The sequence below is a fragment of the Ranitomeya imitator genome, chromosome 6 (assembly GCF_032444005.1).
Source record: "Ranitomeya imitator isolate aRanImi1 chromosome 6, aRanImi1.pri, whole genome shotgun sequence".
Lineage (NCBI taxonomy): Eukaryota > Metazoa > Chordata > Amphibia > Anura > Dendrobatidae > Ranitomeya > Ranitomeya imitator.
The window spans coordinates 437,521,789-437,536,872 of NC_091287.1; the positions used below are offsets into that span (position 1 = coordinate 437,521,789).

General features: G+C 39.6%; 1 protein-coding gene across 2 annotated transcripts; it reads left to right on the top strand.

Moving 5' to 3' along the window:
- Positions 1-575: 575 nt before the first annotated feature.
- LOC138641448 (uncharacterized) lies at positions 576-8,635 on the top strand. 2 transcript variants are annotated; one of them, XM_069728963.1, is made up of 6 exons: positions 576-1,302; positions 2,010-2,046; positions 3,152-3,289; positions 4,407-4,553; positions 4,939-5,303; positions 8,298-8,635. In XM_069728963.1, the coding sequence occupies exons 1-6, from the start codon at positions 1,298-1,300 to the stop codon at positions 8,488-8,490; spliced, it is 885 nt and encodes a 294-aa protein (XP_069585064.1). In that variant the 5' UTR covers positions 576-1,297; the 3' UTR covers positions 8,491-8,635. The 2 variants fall into 2 exon arrangements, with proteins under 2 accessions (XP_069585064.1, XP_069585065.1); XM_069728964.1 differs by lacking the exon at positions 4,407-4,553.
- The last annotated feature ends 6,449 nt before the right edge of the window (positions 8,636-15,084 follow it).

Consider the following 15,084-nt stretch of genomic DNA (forward strand, 5'->3'; position numbering starts at 1 on the left):
CTACAAATCAGAGACATCACCCGATGTCACTGTGCTATAGGGAGGGGAAATAGTTTTGGGAAACACAAGAACGTTGTTGGACTCCGGCGAAGACAGGTATTTTACGGTTTGTTATTTTAGTGTTTATTACAGGTCCAGAACTGTGGTAAGTATGGTGAAATGAAGAATATTAAAAAAAATTTTTGGAAAAAATGTGTGTGTCTGTTATTAATCCTTTACTATCATTGGATTACTAACGGATAGGTGTCTTATTGACGCCGCTCCGTTATTAACCCAGCTTAATGTCACCTTACTATCGCAAGGTGACATTAACCCATTATTACCCCATATCCCACCGCTACACGGGAATGGGAAGAGAGGGGCTAAGTGCCGGAATTGGCGCATCTGACAGAAGTGCCATTTCTGGGGCGGCTGCGTACTGGTGTTTGTAGCCGGGGGTGGGGGCCAATATCCATGGCCCCTCCCTTGGCTATGAATATCAGCCCGCAGCTGTCTGCGTAGCCTTTCTGGCTATAAAATATAGGGGGACCCCACGACAATTTTTTTAGGTGGGCCACCCTATTTTTATAGGCAGTAAAGGCTACGCAGACAGCTGTGGGCTGGTATTCATAGCAGGCTACAAATATTGGTCCACGGTCGTCGGCTTTCCCCCTCTGGCGCAGAAAATTGCGCGGGAGCCCACGCCGTTTTTTTGGGGTTTTTTTTTTTTTTTTGGTGAAACTCTGTCAAACTTACAACATCGGTACTTGCTTCCCACCAGGGGTGCATGATGTTTAGCTATCTATCTGTAACTTAAATTAGACCTTTTTGTATTACTTAGTTCACTATGATTTATGCATTATAGCTCTTTTATTATATCTATAAATATAGTAACATAACTCCACAGATTTTAGTATGAAACATTGTACATCTTATTGTTATTACACCACAATACTAATTTTTATATTTCGACTGGTGCTATTGGTGTTGCAGTTGCAGGTTGTGTATCGCCTCCAAACAACATGCGATCACTGCATCGAAGATGCTTATTGTCAAAGATCCTGCGCATACGTACTAGTATGACATTTTGACCTAACATAACAAGGACAGATTTTCGCCGTACAATGTAACAAACCCACTACAGCCATTGTGTTTAATGTGATCAACAGTCGTACATTATTTAAATTACTTTTTTCCTTGTCTTTTAGATAACGTCGGGGTCTAATCGACAACAGTAGCGAAATACACAATCCATCAAAGGTTGTGGGCGTATGTTAAAAACCATGCTTACAGCTTCCAATCACACCAAAATTGTGTTATGAGGTTAGTAAACTACGTGCACATGTCAATTCCTTTTAAAATTTTGATACTCATTGCTTTCATCTACACATAATGTCAGGGGCTTATGTACAGCATTATGAAATGCATTCAGTAATGCTGTAGATAATCACCCAATGTATTCATAAAAATAGGACAAAAAAGGTTAGATTACACTCAACCAGGGGCAATAATGTTCGATGGGTGTCGCGGAAATGTTTCATGGGCATCACGGTACGCTTTAATGGGCTTCGTGTAATGCAGTGCCCAGGCGCATGGAAAGGGCAAAGATGCCTAGCTCATGCGCACTGCAGTATTTACTCTGCCTGTAACAAGGCAAACTAAGTACGCCTGCACCCTAGATTTTGCAAGAAGACAAGCAGAGGACATCATCTCATGAAGATGTGAAGTGCCGTACCACATACACAACGTCCATCGCATATGCACCGGCCATTGTTGAGTATCGTATCATCTGGTTTTCATACATTTCACAGGAACGTGGCGGAATCTGAGAGTGCAGGACATAAGACCCAGATTAGTTTTTCTTTATTATATGGTGTTATGTTGGCAGATTGACTTTCCAGCATCGTTTTTAAACTATGTCTTTCTTACTGTTTATATAGCTTTAAAAAGTTATTTACATTTTATAAAATTTATATTTTTAACAATTTTAATTTCAAATTGACATTTTATTTTTCTATTTTGGTTATTAGAATGGAAAGCCCTGAACTGGAAACCACAGTTAATGATGTAAGTACAATTAAGAAAACAATAAAAACTAAATGGCAATTTCTTGAAGGAAATTCATGGTGCTTGAACAGCTTCGCCAGCTTTACAGCAGCACTTTTCGCACATAGTAACGGGGGTGGGGGGCATATATTTTCTCACACGGGACCGGGGGAAGGGAGGCAATAACTTTGCACACATGGGACCAGGGGTCCACTGACTTATCAAAAACGGGCCTGGGGTTCACTAAATTATCACACATGGGCCTGTGGTGCACTTAATTTGCACACACGGGAATGGGTGTGCAATTACTTATTAACAAATGGGAAAGGGGGTGCACTTACTTTTCAAATACAGAATGGGGGGTTACTTATAGTGTAGGGTGTAAGGTTATAGGGGTGTCGGTTGTCCGAGTGTGTTTTAGGTGTGTTACTTTGATAAATTATCATGTCCTAAAAAGGAGGCCGTACATTTGCAAAGCTTCCATCTTTGTAAGGTCAAGTTTGTGGTCATGGAAACGTCGCTATGAATTCCTGTGGGAAATTTTTTATTTTTCAAAAATGATCTTTTCCAAAAATAACATTCAGATCTACTCCTCAAATACATAGCACACCTGTCCCCACCAAGGGCTTTGAAACTCTGCCTGAACGATGTCTCTGCGCCGAGTTGTTAGTGCAGCATTAATTGTGGAAGACGCGGAGACCAATTAAATATCATAATACAATATACGAAATCTCTAGAAATTTATTTTTCAAATTTTAATTATCACTGATTCATCACATTCATCAAAGCGTTGTAAAGTATTTTATCTATTTCATTTATATTCCACATGTTCTATGCATAACTTTACAACTATGTCTTTGTAGTTGGGCCATGTGTTGATTGATTTTTTTGGACTTTGTTAACTCAATATGACTACTGGCGCTTGGGTTTTACATGACACAAAACTGTCCAAGACTTAATTTTTTAATTAATAATTTTCGGAATAATATGATTTTCAAAGGTCTGATAATAACAAATACGACTCGGCATCATAGCGCTGTGACGTTCATGCGTTTAACTAATTGGTCTATATCCTCATTATATGGTTTAAATATAATATTTAACATATTGATTCTATTGATTATAGGCAGAAGAAAACATTTTGATAACTGATGGTGATGGTCTAATAATGCAAATATCACGGGGAGCTGATTCAGAGTTGGTGTTGCAAACAAACTACACCGTTTTGTCATGTATTGTAGAAGATCAATACGAAAACATACAGGTATGTGAACGTCTAATTATTTATATTCAACAATCCTATATATACATTTCAAAATAGTGTTGAGTGATACCTTCCGATATTTGCAAGTATCGCTATGGTATGGTATAGGCCGATTCAGGCAAAATATTGGATCTCCCCGATACCGTGTACGATACTAATACAAGTCAATGTGACACAAATATCGGAATGTATCCTCCATGTGTCACAGGGTCTGAAGGAGAGGAGAGAATCAAAAGTAAAAAATATGGCTATACTCACCACTCACAAGAACCCTTGTTGTCACCGCTGAGAGCGTCAGCCTCCCTACTTAACAATGGTGTGAGTGAAGGAGCTTCAATGACGTCGCGGTCAGGTGAGCGGTCACGTGAGCGCTCAGGTGACCGGTCACCTGAACGCAACGTCATAGAAGGTCCTTCACTCACACCATTGTTAAGTACGGAGGCAGACGCTCGCAGCGGTGACAACAAGGGTTCTTGTGAGGGGTGAGTATAGCCATATTTTTTATTTTTGATTCTTTTTTTTTTTCCGTAATATGGATCACAGGGCCTGAAGGAAATTTTCATCACCTCCAGACCCTTTGAACCATACGCACCGCACACTCCAATACCGATTTCCCATATCACAAAACCATTGGAACTACGTATCTGTATTACGATACAGCAAGTAGCGTCCAATAACCAATAATTGCATTATCGGAATTATCAACACTATTTAAAACAAAATACTGTTGGAATTTTTTTTTTATAAATCTTTTTATTTTTGTTTTTTTTTAGACTAAAAAAAAAAAAAGAAAATTATTAATCGTACCTTGACAACAACACATATATTTGGGGTATTATTGTTACTGACCAGTCACATTTTACCAAATTTACTTATTTTTCATGCCTTTTGACATGGAATTTATTATTATTATTATTATTATTATTATTAAACATTTTAATTGCGCCATTTATTCCATGGTGCATGACATGTTAAAATTTTTTTTTTTTTTTTAACGACAATATAATGTATAATATACATTCTTATTTATTAAGCGAATGTAAAATTATTTATTCAATTAAATAACATTCTATGTTAGTATACTATATATATATAAAAATTTTATTTTATTTTTTAGAGTTTATTTGAAGAGAATCAAAATGTTGCCAGTAACTCAACAAACGATGTTACTGATAGTAATTATCTTGGTGATAGACCTTCGGATGAAGGATTTGTTATCACCGATAGTAACATGATGACTCATGCTGATAGCAGTGATGAAGAGGTGTGTTTAACGGATATACTGTTATATAATAGGCGTTTTTTATTAAATTGTTGGACGAAATTAATCTATAGACTTCAAAAAAATCAGTTATGGCTGTGGAGTGTGGCTGTGGTACCATAACACATTAGACTCACCCTCGGGGCATCATAGCTACATATACATACCTGCATCACACTACATGTTGTAGCATGTATTAATATATGTTTATATTTATGACTACATATATCTAGACATACATTCAGATTACTATATGTCTATATCTAAATATATATACAGAGAGAGACACCTAGACAAAAGATATATGCAAGCTATATCGAAATGTTCAATTAACATATTTGTAAATTATTAAACTCTTCATTTGTCTTTACTTTACATTTGTCCACAGATGAAAAAAATGCTTGCTGAACTACATAGCAAATTTGGAGGGGATTGTGAAACTGAAGAGTGCTTTCCTTCCAACCCTTTGCGTATCAACAATCAAAATTATATTGAATTCAACACTGACACTGAAGAAAATAGAATTGGGAAAAATGATTGGTGTCACTGTGGAAACTGTGTTCCAATGCCAACCAATATTGAATCAATTTGTTGTCAAGAAATTCAAAATGCTGAACAATATATGTTGGATTTTAGTTGTATAACTCTACACGAGTTTTTTCACACATTCTGTGAACGCAATGAAACCGTTAGCATTGTACTAAGAACTGTGGATCAGAATTTACATCCACCTCCATCAAAGGAAATTAAAAGGTTAATCAGTTTTAAGTATTATTATTACTCCTGAACTAGCATATTATTAAATATTTTTTTTAAAAATATGCTTGTATAGTTTCATTAAAAAAGGTTACTGCATTGATTTTTATTTTTTATTTATTTTTTTTTTTTTATAATTTTGAGGGATCCTTTACTACATTGAAAACAGTAAAGTAACTACTAAAGTTATGGGCCCCGGTGCGAAATTTAAACCCCCCCCCCAACATGTCAAAAAATTTTCTTTACAAAATCAGTATCTCAAATTTACTTTTCAACACTATAGTATTATTGCACTTTTGTATCGTGTAATCTCAATGGCATAACTATTCATTACATCATCCTGCCATACATTTTTTTTTACCTGTAATTCCTGTAATTTTTAAAATAAAGTAAATTATTCTCTTCATCCGTGGCTAAATTAAAAAGCATGGGGATCAATATAAGAAGTAGAATGAAACACCATAGTCCTCCTTATAGTAAAATACACTCAACATAGTCCCCCATATAGTAATGTACACTCATCGTCCTCTATATTGTATAATACACTCCTCATCGTGCACCGTATTGCATATTACACTCCTCATACTGCTCCATATAGTGTAATCCAATGTATGGTTTTCAATATAGTATTAAACACCCATCATTATCCTCAATACAGTGGAATACACTCATTAGTCCTCCTTTTTATATTATACACTACACATAGTCCTACATAAATTAAAATACACTGCTAAGCGCTCCATATAGTGTAATATAATCATAATAGTGCTCCATATAGTATAATGCTTCGCCATCTTTATCAATGTCTGAAAATTCACCCAGATGCACCCATAGTTCATCATATAGTACTAGATTGTGGCCCGATTCTAACGCATCAGGTATTCTAGAATATGCATGTCCCTGTAGTATATGGACAATGATGATTCCATAATTCGCAGCAGACTGTGCCCGTCGCTGATTGTGGTCGAGGCAACATTTATGACATAATCGTCGCCATGGCAACCATTATGAGATCATCGTCACTGTGCCCATTGCTGATTGGTTGATGCCGCCAGGCCTCAACCAATCAGAAACTCTGGTTTTCCAGGACAGACAGACAGAAAGACAGACAGACGGAGAAACCCTTAGACAATTATATATATAGATTATATATTTACCCTACTCCTCAATTCTGTATAATACAGCCCACTTGTAGTGTAATACAGCCAGCCCACAGAGGATACTGTAGCCCTGCCGTACCATAAAATTTTATCTCTAAACAACATATTGCAGCCCTCGTCATAGTGGAATGCAGCCCCTCCATACAGGGGCATTGAGAAATACATGTTCAAATGGTGACTAGGGGGCAGGAGATAAAGAAAATAGGGGGCAAGGGGGAGACAGGCTCAAGGGTAAGATTGGTAGTCTAAGGAGCATGTCAGACAGGCATAAGGGGATAAATAGAGGTAGAGGAGGCAGGAAAGAAGGCTAAAAGTGTACTAGTGTCCAAGGGAGACTGATACAAGGTTACAAGGGAGAAAGGCACAAGGGGCACATGGGGAATAGTTTGCCAGAAACAATGAAAAGGGGACACACAGGGACTAATGGGCAAGGGAGAATGGAAGACATGGGCAAGGAACACAAGCATAAGGGGACAAGGGAGACAGGCGCAATGAGAAAAACAATGACAAGTGGGCAAGGGACACAGACACAAGGCTACACACGAAGACAAGGGATACAAACACTAGGGGACTACTAGGGACTAGTAGGAAGGGGACAAGGGCACAGTGGGACACACGGGGACTAGAGGGAAAGGGAGACAGGCCCAAGGGGACTCCGAGGGCACAGTGGATAGGGACACAATGCCTGCAAGGGGACAGAGGAATACTGGACGGAGACTTGGGAGGAGGGAAGAAGGGGGCACAGGGATTACAAGGACAGGGTTTATGGAAAACACGTTGAGAAAGGAGACAGGGGAGACTTGACAGCAGGGCAGACAAGTCACACGTGGACAAGGGGCAGGGAATGCATGGGGGGTGCAGGAGGACTCAGGGCATGGGAGATGGGGAGCTATGGGAGACCAGGGGAGGAGGAACAAGGTGTGTACGGGGGTCCATGAGGAGCACAATGACCTGAACCTAGGGACCTACTATGAAATGGGTAACGTGAGAGCAGGGAGGAAACGGGGCAGGTGTCACAGGGGGCCAGGGACGCTGGGGGCCTAGACGGCGACACACTGGCCCCAGACACACCTCACAACCGCCGTTCCCGTACACCTACATGTTTACCACCGGATCCTACACATGGCTGATACTTTGCCGCACGGCCCTCCTGTTAGTCTTTAGTCCACGTGTTCCACAGTAGCGCTGGAGCCGCCTTTTTACAGTCCCAGCAGCCAACACTGGGTTTGACAATATGGCGGGCACCATCACATGTGCAGATGCAGCACTGCCTGTGCCACGCACACAACGTGTGGGCAATGAACTTATGTCACCACGCACCGGCAGTGTCAAAGGCAGAGGGGAATGATGGCAGAGGGAGCAAGAGATTAAGTTCTCTCCTCCATAATTGATTTGAAGTGTACCGCCATAAAAGACGCCAGTATAGTTCACAGCGGCATCTACGACGGTGGGATTCGTGTGCCTGTTAATTGTTTGACCCCTTACTTGCAAGACCCGGTTGTAGCAGCGACCGCTGGCACATTGTTAGTTACGACCATGCCTCACACAACAGATATTACACACACAATATAGCACACACACTACACAATTCACACACAGACACACTTCAAATATCACACACACGCTTACTAGATATCACAAACACACTACAGATGATAGACACACACACTATAGATATGTCACACATAAACACACACACCAGCTCACTTAGTTAAATAATATAAACATTCAAAATATGATAGAAATAATATTTAAAAAAAAAATGAAAAGTTATAACGTGTTTGTTGAGTAAGGAAATTTTAATGCTAATTTTTTGTGTTAAATATTACAGAAAACTACGGAAAACAGCTTATAGAAGCTTTACAGCGTGGATCCACGGCTACTTAGGTGCCGGAAACAGACGACCCATACCATCCTGTGTTGTACATAAAGTCCGTTTTGCTTTTCCAGACGATGATGATGAATATATGGGTTTTAAGCCTAGCAATGACTATGCTGCCGAATTTATGGCTTTAGAACAGTGATTACTTTATTTATTTTGTATTACAATCATCGTTGTTTAAAAATATAGGTTGTTACATTATTTACTGAGGTTGTGTGTGAAATAAAAAAAAAATGTATATATATTTTGTGATTTTCCATGCCCCAAATTATAATTTATAACTTGGAAACTGTCTTCACCAATGCTACAATAATAATTATTCAATTATTCTAAGTAGCCTTGTTTGTATAAAAGTAATTGTTAAATATTGAGTTGTAAACATATTTTATTATTTAACATAAAATATTTATGTTCCAAAAATTGTATTTATTTTAAAGTGTTTGAAATAAATTTGTGAAAATTCAACAGAGTAATGATTATTATTATAATCAACCTTGTACCCTAAATTTATTATGATATCATTACTCAATCCATGGTTAAAAATTTCAGGTTAGCTGTGGTCTGTCCGACTTGTAGACATTAGCAGCTCATTCTCCCATGTGAGGTGCGTAATTCATTAATACTTGCGCTATTTTGTTGTTTAGGTCCCTGCTTCTTTAACTTTAATAGAAAGAACACTGTCTCTATTGTCCTAAGACATAAGTTAGTACAATAGGGAGTGCTAGCCTGTTTCTGTTTTTAGTGTCTGGTTCATGACCTTGGCTCAAATATTACTGTCTCCATCTTATACTACATGCAGGCAATTGACATAGAGTCCGAGGGCCAACGGTTCTGTTTAGTGTCCTTTAGAACTAAAACAAAAATTTGAGGCACTTTTACAATTCCTCCCTACTTCCCGTGTTCCCCAGATGAGCCTCTACCTCCTCTGTGGACCTTCCATCAAAGGTCCTTGACTATTCAAGTATTTCTAATTACCTCTCTTTACAGGGGTAGCATCCCCCTCGTGTATGCTCGGCCCCTATGTCAGTTCCAGACGTCCTTCTACTCTCCTTTCACCTCTACTCCTCTGTCTGAATGACTGACTTGTCAACAAGACCATGATATATCAAGTCTAAGTTAGATCCAATGAATCTGTTTCCTAAGCTGACCCTTCAGACCTTGATTGATATATGTATAATGCCAGTTCCTTACCTGACAGAGGTGATAGCCATTGACTCCAAGCGTGATATCACTGTTCCCGTAAGGAAAGAAAAATTCACTACAAACAACATTTAATGGTGCTGTCGAACTAGTGAGCTTACATATCAATATATAATCTATAAATAAATATATATTAACACATATATATATATATATATTTAGATATATATATATATATATATATATATATATATATATATATATATATATATTAGATATATATCTATATATATTGATCATGGAAAACTTTATTATACTTTGCATGTGCTGAAAGTATTTGGTCTTTACGTGGTCAATCATATCACATTAATTTGGTGTGTACTCTTCATGGTACTGCTGCTAATCATCGGTGGACAACGTAAGACCTGTCATACAGATAAAGATGAGTGCATGTGTGTTCAGGTCTGTTACCCATCACAGTATTGTAAATGTGAAATTGATCAAACATACGACACTTTTTAATGACAGTGTAAGGCCTAATTAATATCTTTAGAAATCACACAAGAAAAATAGTTATACCAACAAACTAGCTAATAGTGTTGTTCTCTGAGCAATGCTGTTCTGTAAAATATGCCTTACATTCCAACTAGGGTTGAGCGAAACGGGTCGAACATTTTCAAAAGTCGCCGACTTTTGGCTAAGTCGGGGTTTCATGAAACCAGATCCGACCCCTGTGCGGGGTCGGCCATGCGGTACGCGACTTTCGCGCCAAAGTCGCGTTTCAATGACGCGAAAAGTGCCATTTCTCAGCCAATGAAGGTAAACGCAGAGTGTGGGCAGCGTGATGACATAGGTCCTGGTCCCCACCATCTTAGAGAAGGGCATTGCAGTGATTGGCTTGCTGTCTGCGACGTCACAGGGGCTATAAAGAGGCGTTCCCGCCGACCGCCATCTTACTGCTGCTGATCTGAGCTTAGGGAGAGGTTGCTGCCGCTTTGTCAGAAGCAGGGATAGCGTTAGGCAGGGTCCATTAACCACAAAACCGCTTGTGCTGCAGCGATTTGCACTGTCCAACACCACCCTCGGTGTGCAGGGACAGTGGAAGTTTTTTTTTTTTTTTTTTTCCCCTCAGCGCTGTAGCTCATTGGGCTGCCCTAGAAGGCTCCCTGATAGCTGCATTGCTGTGTGTACGCCGCTGTGCAAACCAACTGCTTTTTTCAAAGCACAAATCCTCTTGTTCCTTCCTTTCTGCACAGCTATCTTTTTTGTTTGTCCACACTTTTTATTTCATTTGTGCATCAGTCCACTCCTTATTGCTGCCTGCCATACCTGGCTGAGATTACTGCAGGCAGGGAGATAGTAGCTGCCTGCCATACCTGGCTGAGATTACTGCAGGCAGGGAGATAGTAATTGTAGGACATTCCCTGTTTTTTTTTTTTTTTTTTTTTTTGGTGGGAGATTAAGATTGGCAATTTGGCATTTCTGCTAGAGTGCCATCCCTGTGTGTGCCATCTCTCTCACATAGTGGGCCATAGAAAGCCTTTTCATTTTTCTGTATTTTTTTTTGTGGGGTGTATAAATTCTCCCTGATAAAAATACAGTGGGAGATTAATATTGGCCTTTGGGCTTGTGTGCCAGTCCTGAGTGTGCCATCTCTCTCACAAATAGTGGGCCATAGAAAGCCTATTTTATTTTTTTTTGGGTTTTATAAATTCTCCCTGAAAAAAAGGGAGATTAATATTGGCCTCTGGGCTTGTGTGCCAGTCCTGAGCGTGCCATCTGTGCCAGCCCTGAGCGTGCCATCTCTCTCACAAATAGTGGGCCATAGAAAGCCTATTTATTTTTTTTTTTGGTTTTATAAATTCTCCCTGAAAAAAAGGGAGATTAATATTGGCCTCTGGGCTTGTGTGCCAGTCCTGAGCGTGCCATCTGTGCCAGCCCTGAGCGTGCCATCTCTCTCACAAATAGTGGGCCATAGAAAGCCTATTTAATTTTTTTTTTTGTTTTATAAATTTTCCCTGAAAAAAGGGAGATTAATATTGGCCTCTGGGCTTGTGTGCCAGTTGTGAGCGTGCCATCTGTGCCAGTCCTGAGCGTGCCATCTCTCTCACAAATAGTGGGCCATAGAAAGCCTATTTAATTTTTTTTTTGGTTTTATAAATTTTCCCTGAAAAAAGGGAGATTAATATTGGCCTCTGGGCTTGTGTGCCAGTTGTGAGCGTGCCATCTGTGCCAGTCCTGAGCGTGCCATCTCTCTCACAAATAGTGGGCCATAGAAAGCCTATTTAAATATTTTTTTGGTTTTATAAATTCTCCCAGAAAAAAAGGGAGATTAATATTGGCCTCTGGGCTTCTGTGCCAGTCCTGAGCGTGCCATCTGTGCCAGTCCTGAGCGTCCCATCTCTCTCACAAATAGTGGGCCATAGAAAGCCTATTTTTTTTTTTTTTTGGGTTTTAGAAATTCTCCCTGGAAAAAAAAAGGGAGATTAATATTGCCCTTTGGGCTTGTGTGCCAGTACTAAGCGTTCCATCTCTCTCTCTCTCTCAGTCAGTGGGCCATAGAACGCCTATTTTTGGTTTTATTTGTTTTCTAAATTCTCCCTGAAAAAATCATTTTATTTTATTTGGTTTCTAAATTCTTCCTGATAAAATCATATTTTTTTTATTATTTTTTTTTCTAAAGTCTCCCTGAAAAAAAAAAAAAAAAACAGTGGGAGATTAATATTGGCCTTTCTGCTTGTGTGCCAGTCTTGACTCCTGGGTGCGTCATCTCTCAGTCAGTGGGCCATAGAACGCCTATTTTTGGTTTTATTTGTTTTCTAAATTCTCCCTGAAAAAATCATTTTATTTTATTTGGTTTCTAAATTCTTCCTGATAAAATCATATTTTTTTTATTATTTTTTTTTCTAAAGTCTCCCTGAAAAAAAAAAAAAAAAAACAAACAAAAAAAACAGTGGGAGATTAATATTGGCCTTTCTGCTTGTGTGCCAGTCTTGACTCCTGGGTGTGCCATCTCTCTCTCTCTCTCTCTCTCTCTCTCTCTCTCTCCAATTGTGGTCCATAGAAAGCCTATATTTTTTTTCCTTGATTTGGGTTCTAAAATCTACCAGAGAAAATAACTACATCAATCATTGGTAGAAAAATATTGGCCTCTGGGTTTGTGTGCCACTCCTGACTCCTGTGTGCGTCATCTCTCAGTCAGTGGGCCATAGAACGCCTATTTTTGTTTTTATTTGTTTTATAAATTCTCCCTGAAAAAATCATTTTATTTTATTTGGTTTCTAAATTCTTCCTGATAAAATCATATTTTTTTTATTATTTTTTTTTCTAAAGTCTCCCTGAAAAAAAAAAAAAAAAAACAAACAAAAAAAACAGTGGGAGATTAATATTGGCCTTTCTGCTTGTGTGCCAGTCTTGACTCCTGGGTGTGCCATCTCTCTCTCTCTCTCTCTCTCCAATTGTGGTCCATAGAAAGCCTATATTTTTTTTCCTTGATTTGGGTTCCAAAATCTACCAGAGAAAATAACTACATCAATCATTGGTAGAAAAATATTGGCCTCTGGGCTTGTGTGCCACTCCTGACTCCTGTGTGCGTCATCTCTCAGTCAGTGGGCCATAGAACGCCTATTTTTGTTTTTATTTGTTTTATAAATTCTCCCTGAAAAAATCATTTTATTTTATTTGGTTTCTAAATTCTTCCTGATAAAATCATATTTTTTTTATTATTTTTTTTTCTAAAGTCTCCCTGAAAAAAAAAAAAAACAAAAAAAAAAAACAAAACCCCAAAAAAAATGGGAGATTAATATTGGCCTTTCTGCTTGTGTGCCAGTCTTGACTCCTGGGTGTGCCATCTCTCTCTCTCTCTCTCTCTCTCTCCAATTGTGGTCCATAGAAAGCCTACATTTTTTTTCCTTGATTTGGGTTCCAAAATCTACCAGAGAAAATAACTCCATCAATCATTGGTAGAAAAATATTGGCCTCTGGGCTTGTGTGCCACTCCTGATTCCTGTGTGCGTCATCTCTCACTCAGTGGCCCATAGAAAGCATATAGTTTGTTACATTTGTTTTCTAAATTCTCCCTGCAAAAATCTATTTTTTTTTTTTTGGGGGGTTTCTAAAGTGTTCCTGAAAAAAATAAAAATAAAAAAAAAATAATAGTGTGACATTAATATTAACATTTGTGCTTCAGTGACAGTCCTGCGTGTGGGGCATCTCTCTAATTTGCAGCCACCAAAAAAAGAGTGTGTAACATTGGGCCTGATTTTCGCTGTGGTCTCACCAACCTGTAAAGGGGTAGCTAAATCATACTGAAGTTATAGCTCACCGTGTAAGTTGTGTGACTGCAACAAATAACGTTAGTTTGGTTACGTTTTTAAAACAATGAGGAAGTCTAGTGGAAGAGGTCGTGGCCGGGGGCGTTCATTGTCAGCTGGTAATGAGGGTAGTGGTAGTGGTGGAGCATCAGGTGGTCGTGGGGAAAAAAATATTGCACCTAAGTCTGGAGCTGTGGAGCCAGGTTCGTCGTCCGGCTACACAAGGCCTCGAACGCTCCCTTTTCTGGGATTAGGAAAACCGCTTTTAAAGCCGGAGCAGCAAGAGCAAGTTTTGGCTTATCTTGCTGACTCAGCCTCTAGCTCTTTTGCCTCATCTCGTGAAACTGGTAAAAGTAAAAGCAGCGCGTCGTTAGTGGATGTTCACGGTCAGGGACAAGTCACTTCCTTGTCCTCTTCAGCAAAAACAACAACAGAGAAGAATGCAGCAGGCGACACAACGGGTTACTCCATGGAGCTCTTTACACATACCGTCCCTGGCTTAGAAAGTGAAGCAGTTAACAGTCCATGCCCATTACAAATTGAATCTGACATGGAGTGCACTGACGCACAGCCACAGCCAGACTACTATGCTGGTCCTTTGACTCAGACCACAACATTGCCCTCGCAGGGTGCTGATCAAGAATCAGACCCTGATGAGACTATGTTGCCCCATCACGAATGCTATACCACCGAACGACACGGTGACACAGACGAAGTTGCGCAGGAGGTACAAGAAGAGTTATTAGATGACCCAGTTCTTGACCCCGATTGGCAGCCATTGGGGGAACAGGGTGCAGGCGGCAGCAGTTCTGAAGCAGAGGAGGAGGAGGGGCCGCAGCAGGCATCAACATCGCCACAGGTTCCATCTGCCGGGCCCGTATCTTGCCCAAAACGCGTGGCAAAGCCAAAACCTGGTGGAGGACAGCGTGGCCATCCGGTTAAAGCTCAGTCTGCAATGCCTGAAAAGGTATCCGATGCTAGAAAGAGTGCAGTCTGGCATTTTTTTAAACAACATCCAATTGATCAGCGCAAAGTCATCTGTCAAAAATGTTCTACTTCCTTAAGCAGAGGTCAGAATCTGAAAAGTCTCAATACTAGTTGCATGCATAGACATTTAACCACCATGCATTTGAAAGCTTGGACTAACTACCAAACGTCCCTTAAGGTTGTTGCACCCTCGGCCAATGAAGCTAGTCATCAACGCAACATCCCTTCCGGCAGTGTAGGACCACCATTTAGCGCACCACCTGCTGTATCTGTGCAGGTATCTTTGCCAGGCCAAA

Coding starts and splice junctions, on each gene's coding strand:
- LOC138641448 (XM_069728963.1), top strand. Junction 2,047..3,151: donor TGGAAACCACAGTTAATGAT/GTAAGTACAATT, acceptor TATTGATTATAG/GCAGAAGAAAACATTTTGAT. Junction 3,290..4,406: donor ATCAATACGAAAACATACAG/GTATGTGAACGT, acceptor TTTATTTTTTAG/AGTTTATTTGAAGAGAATCA.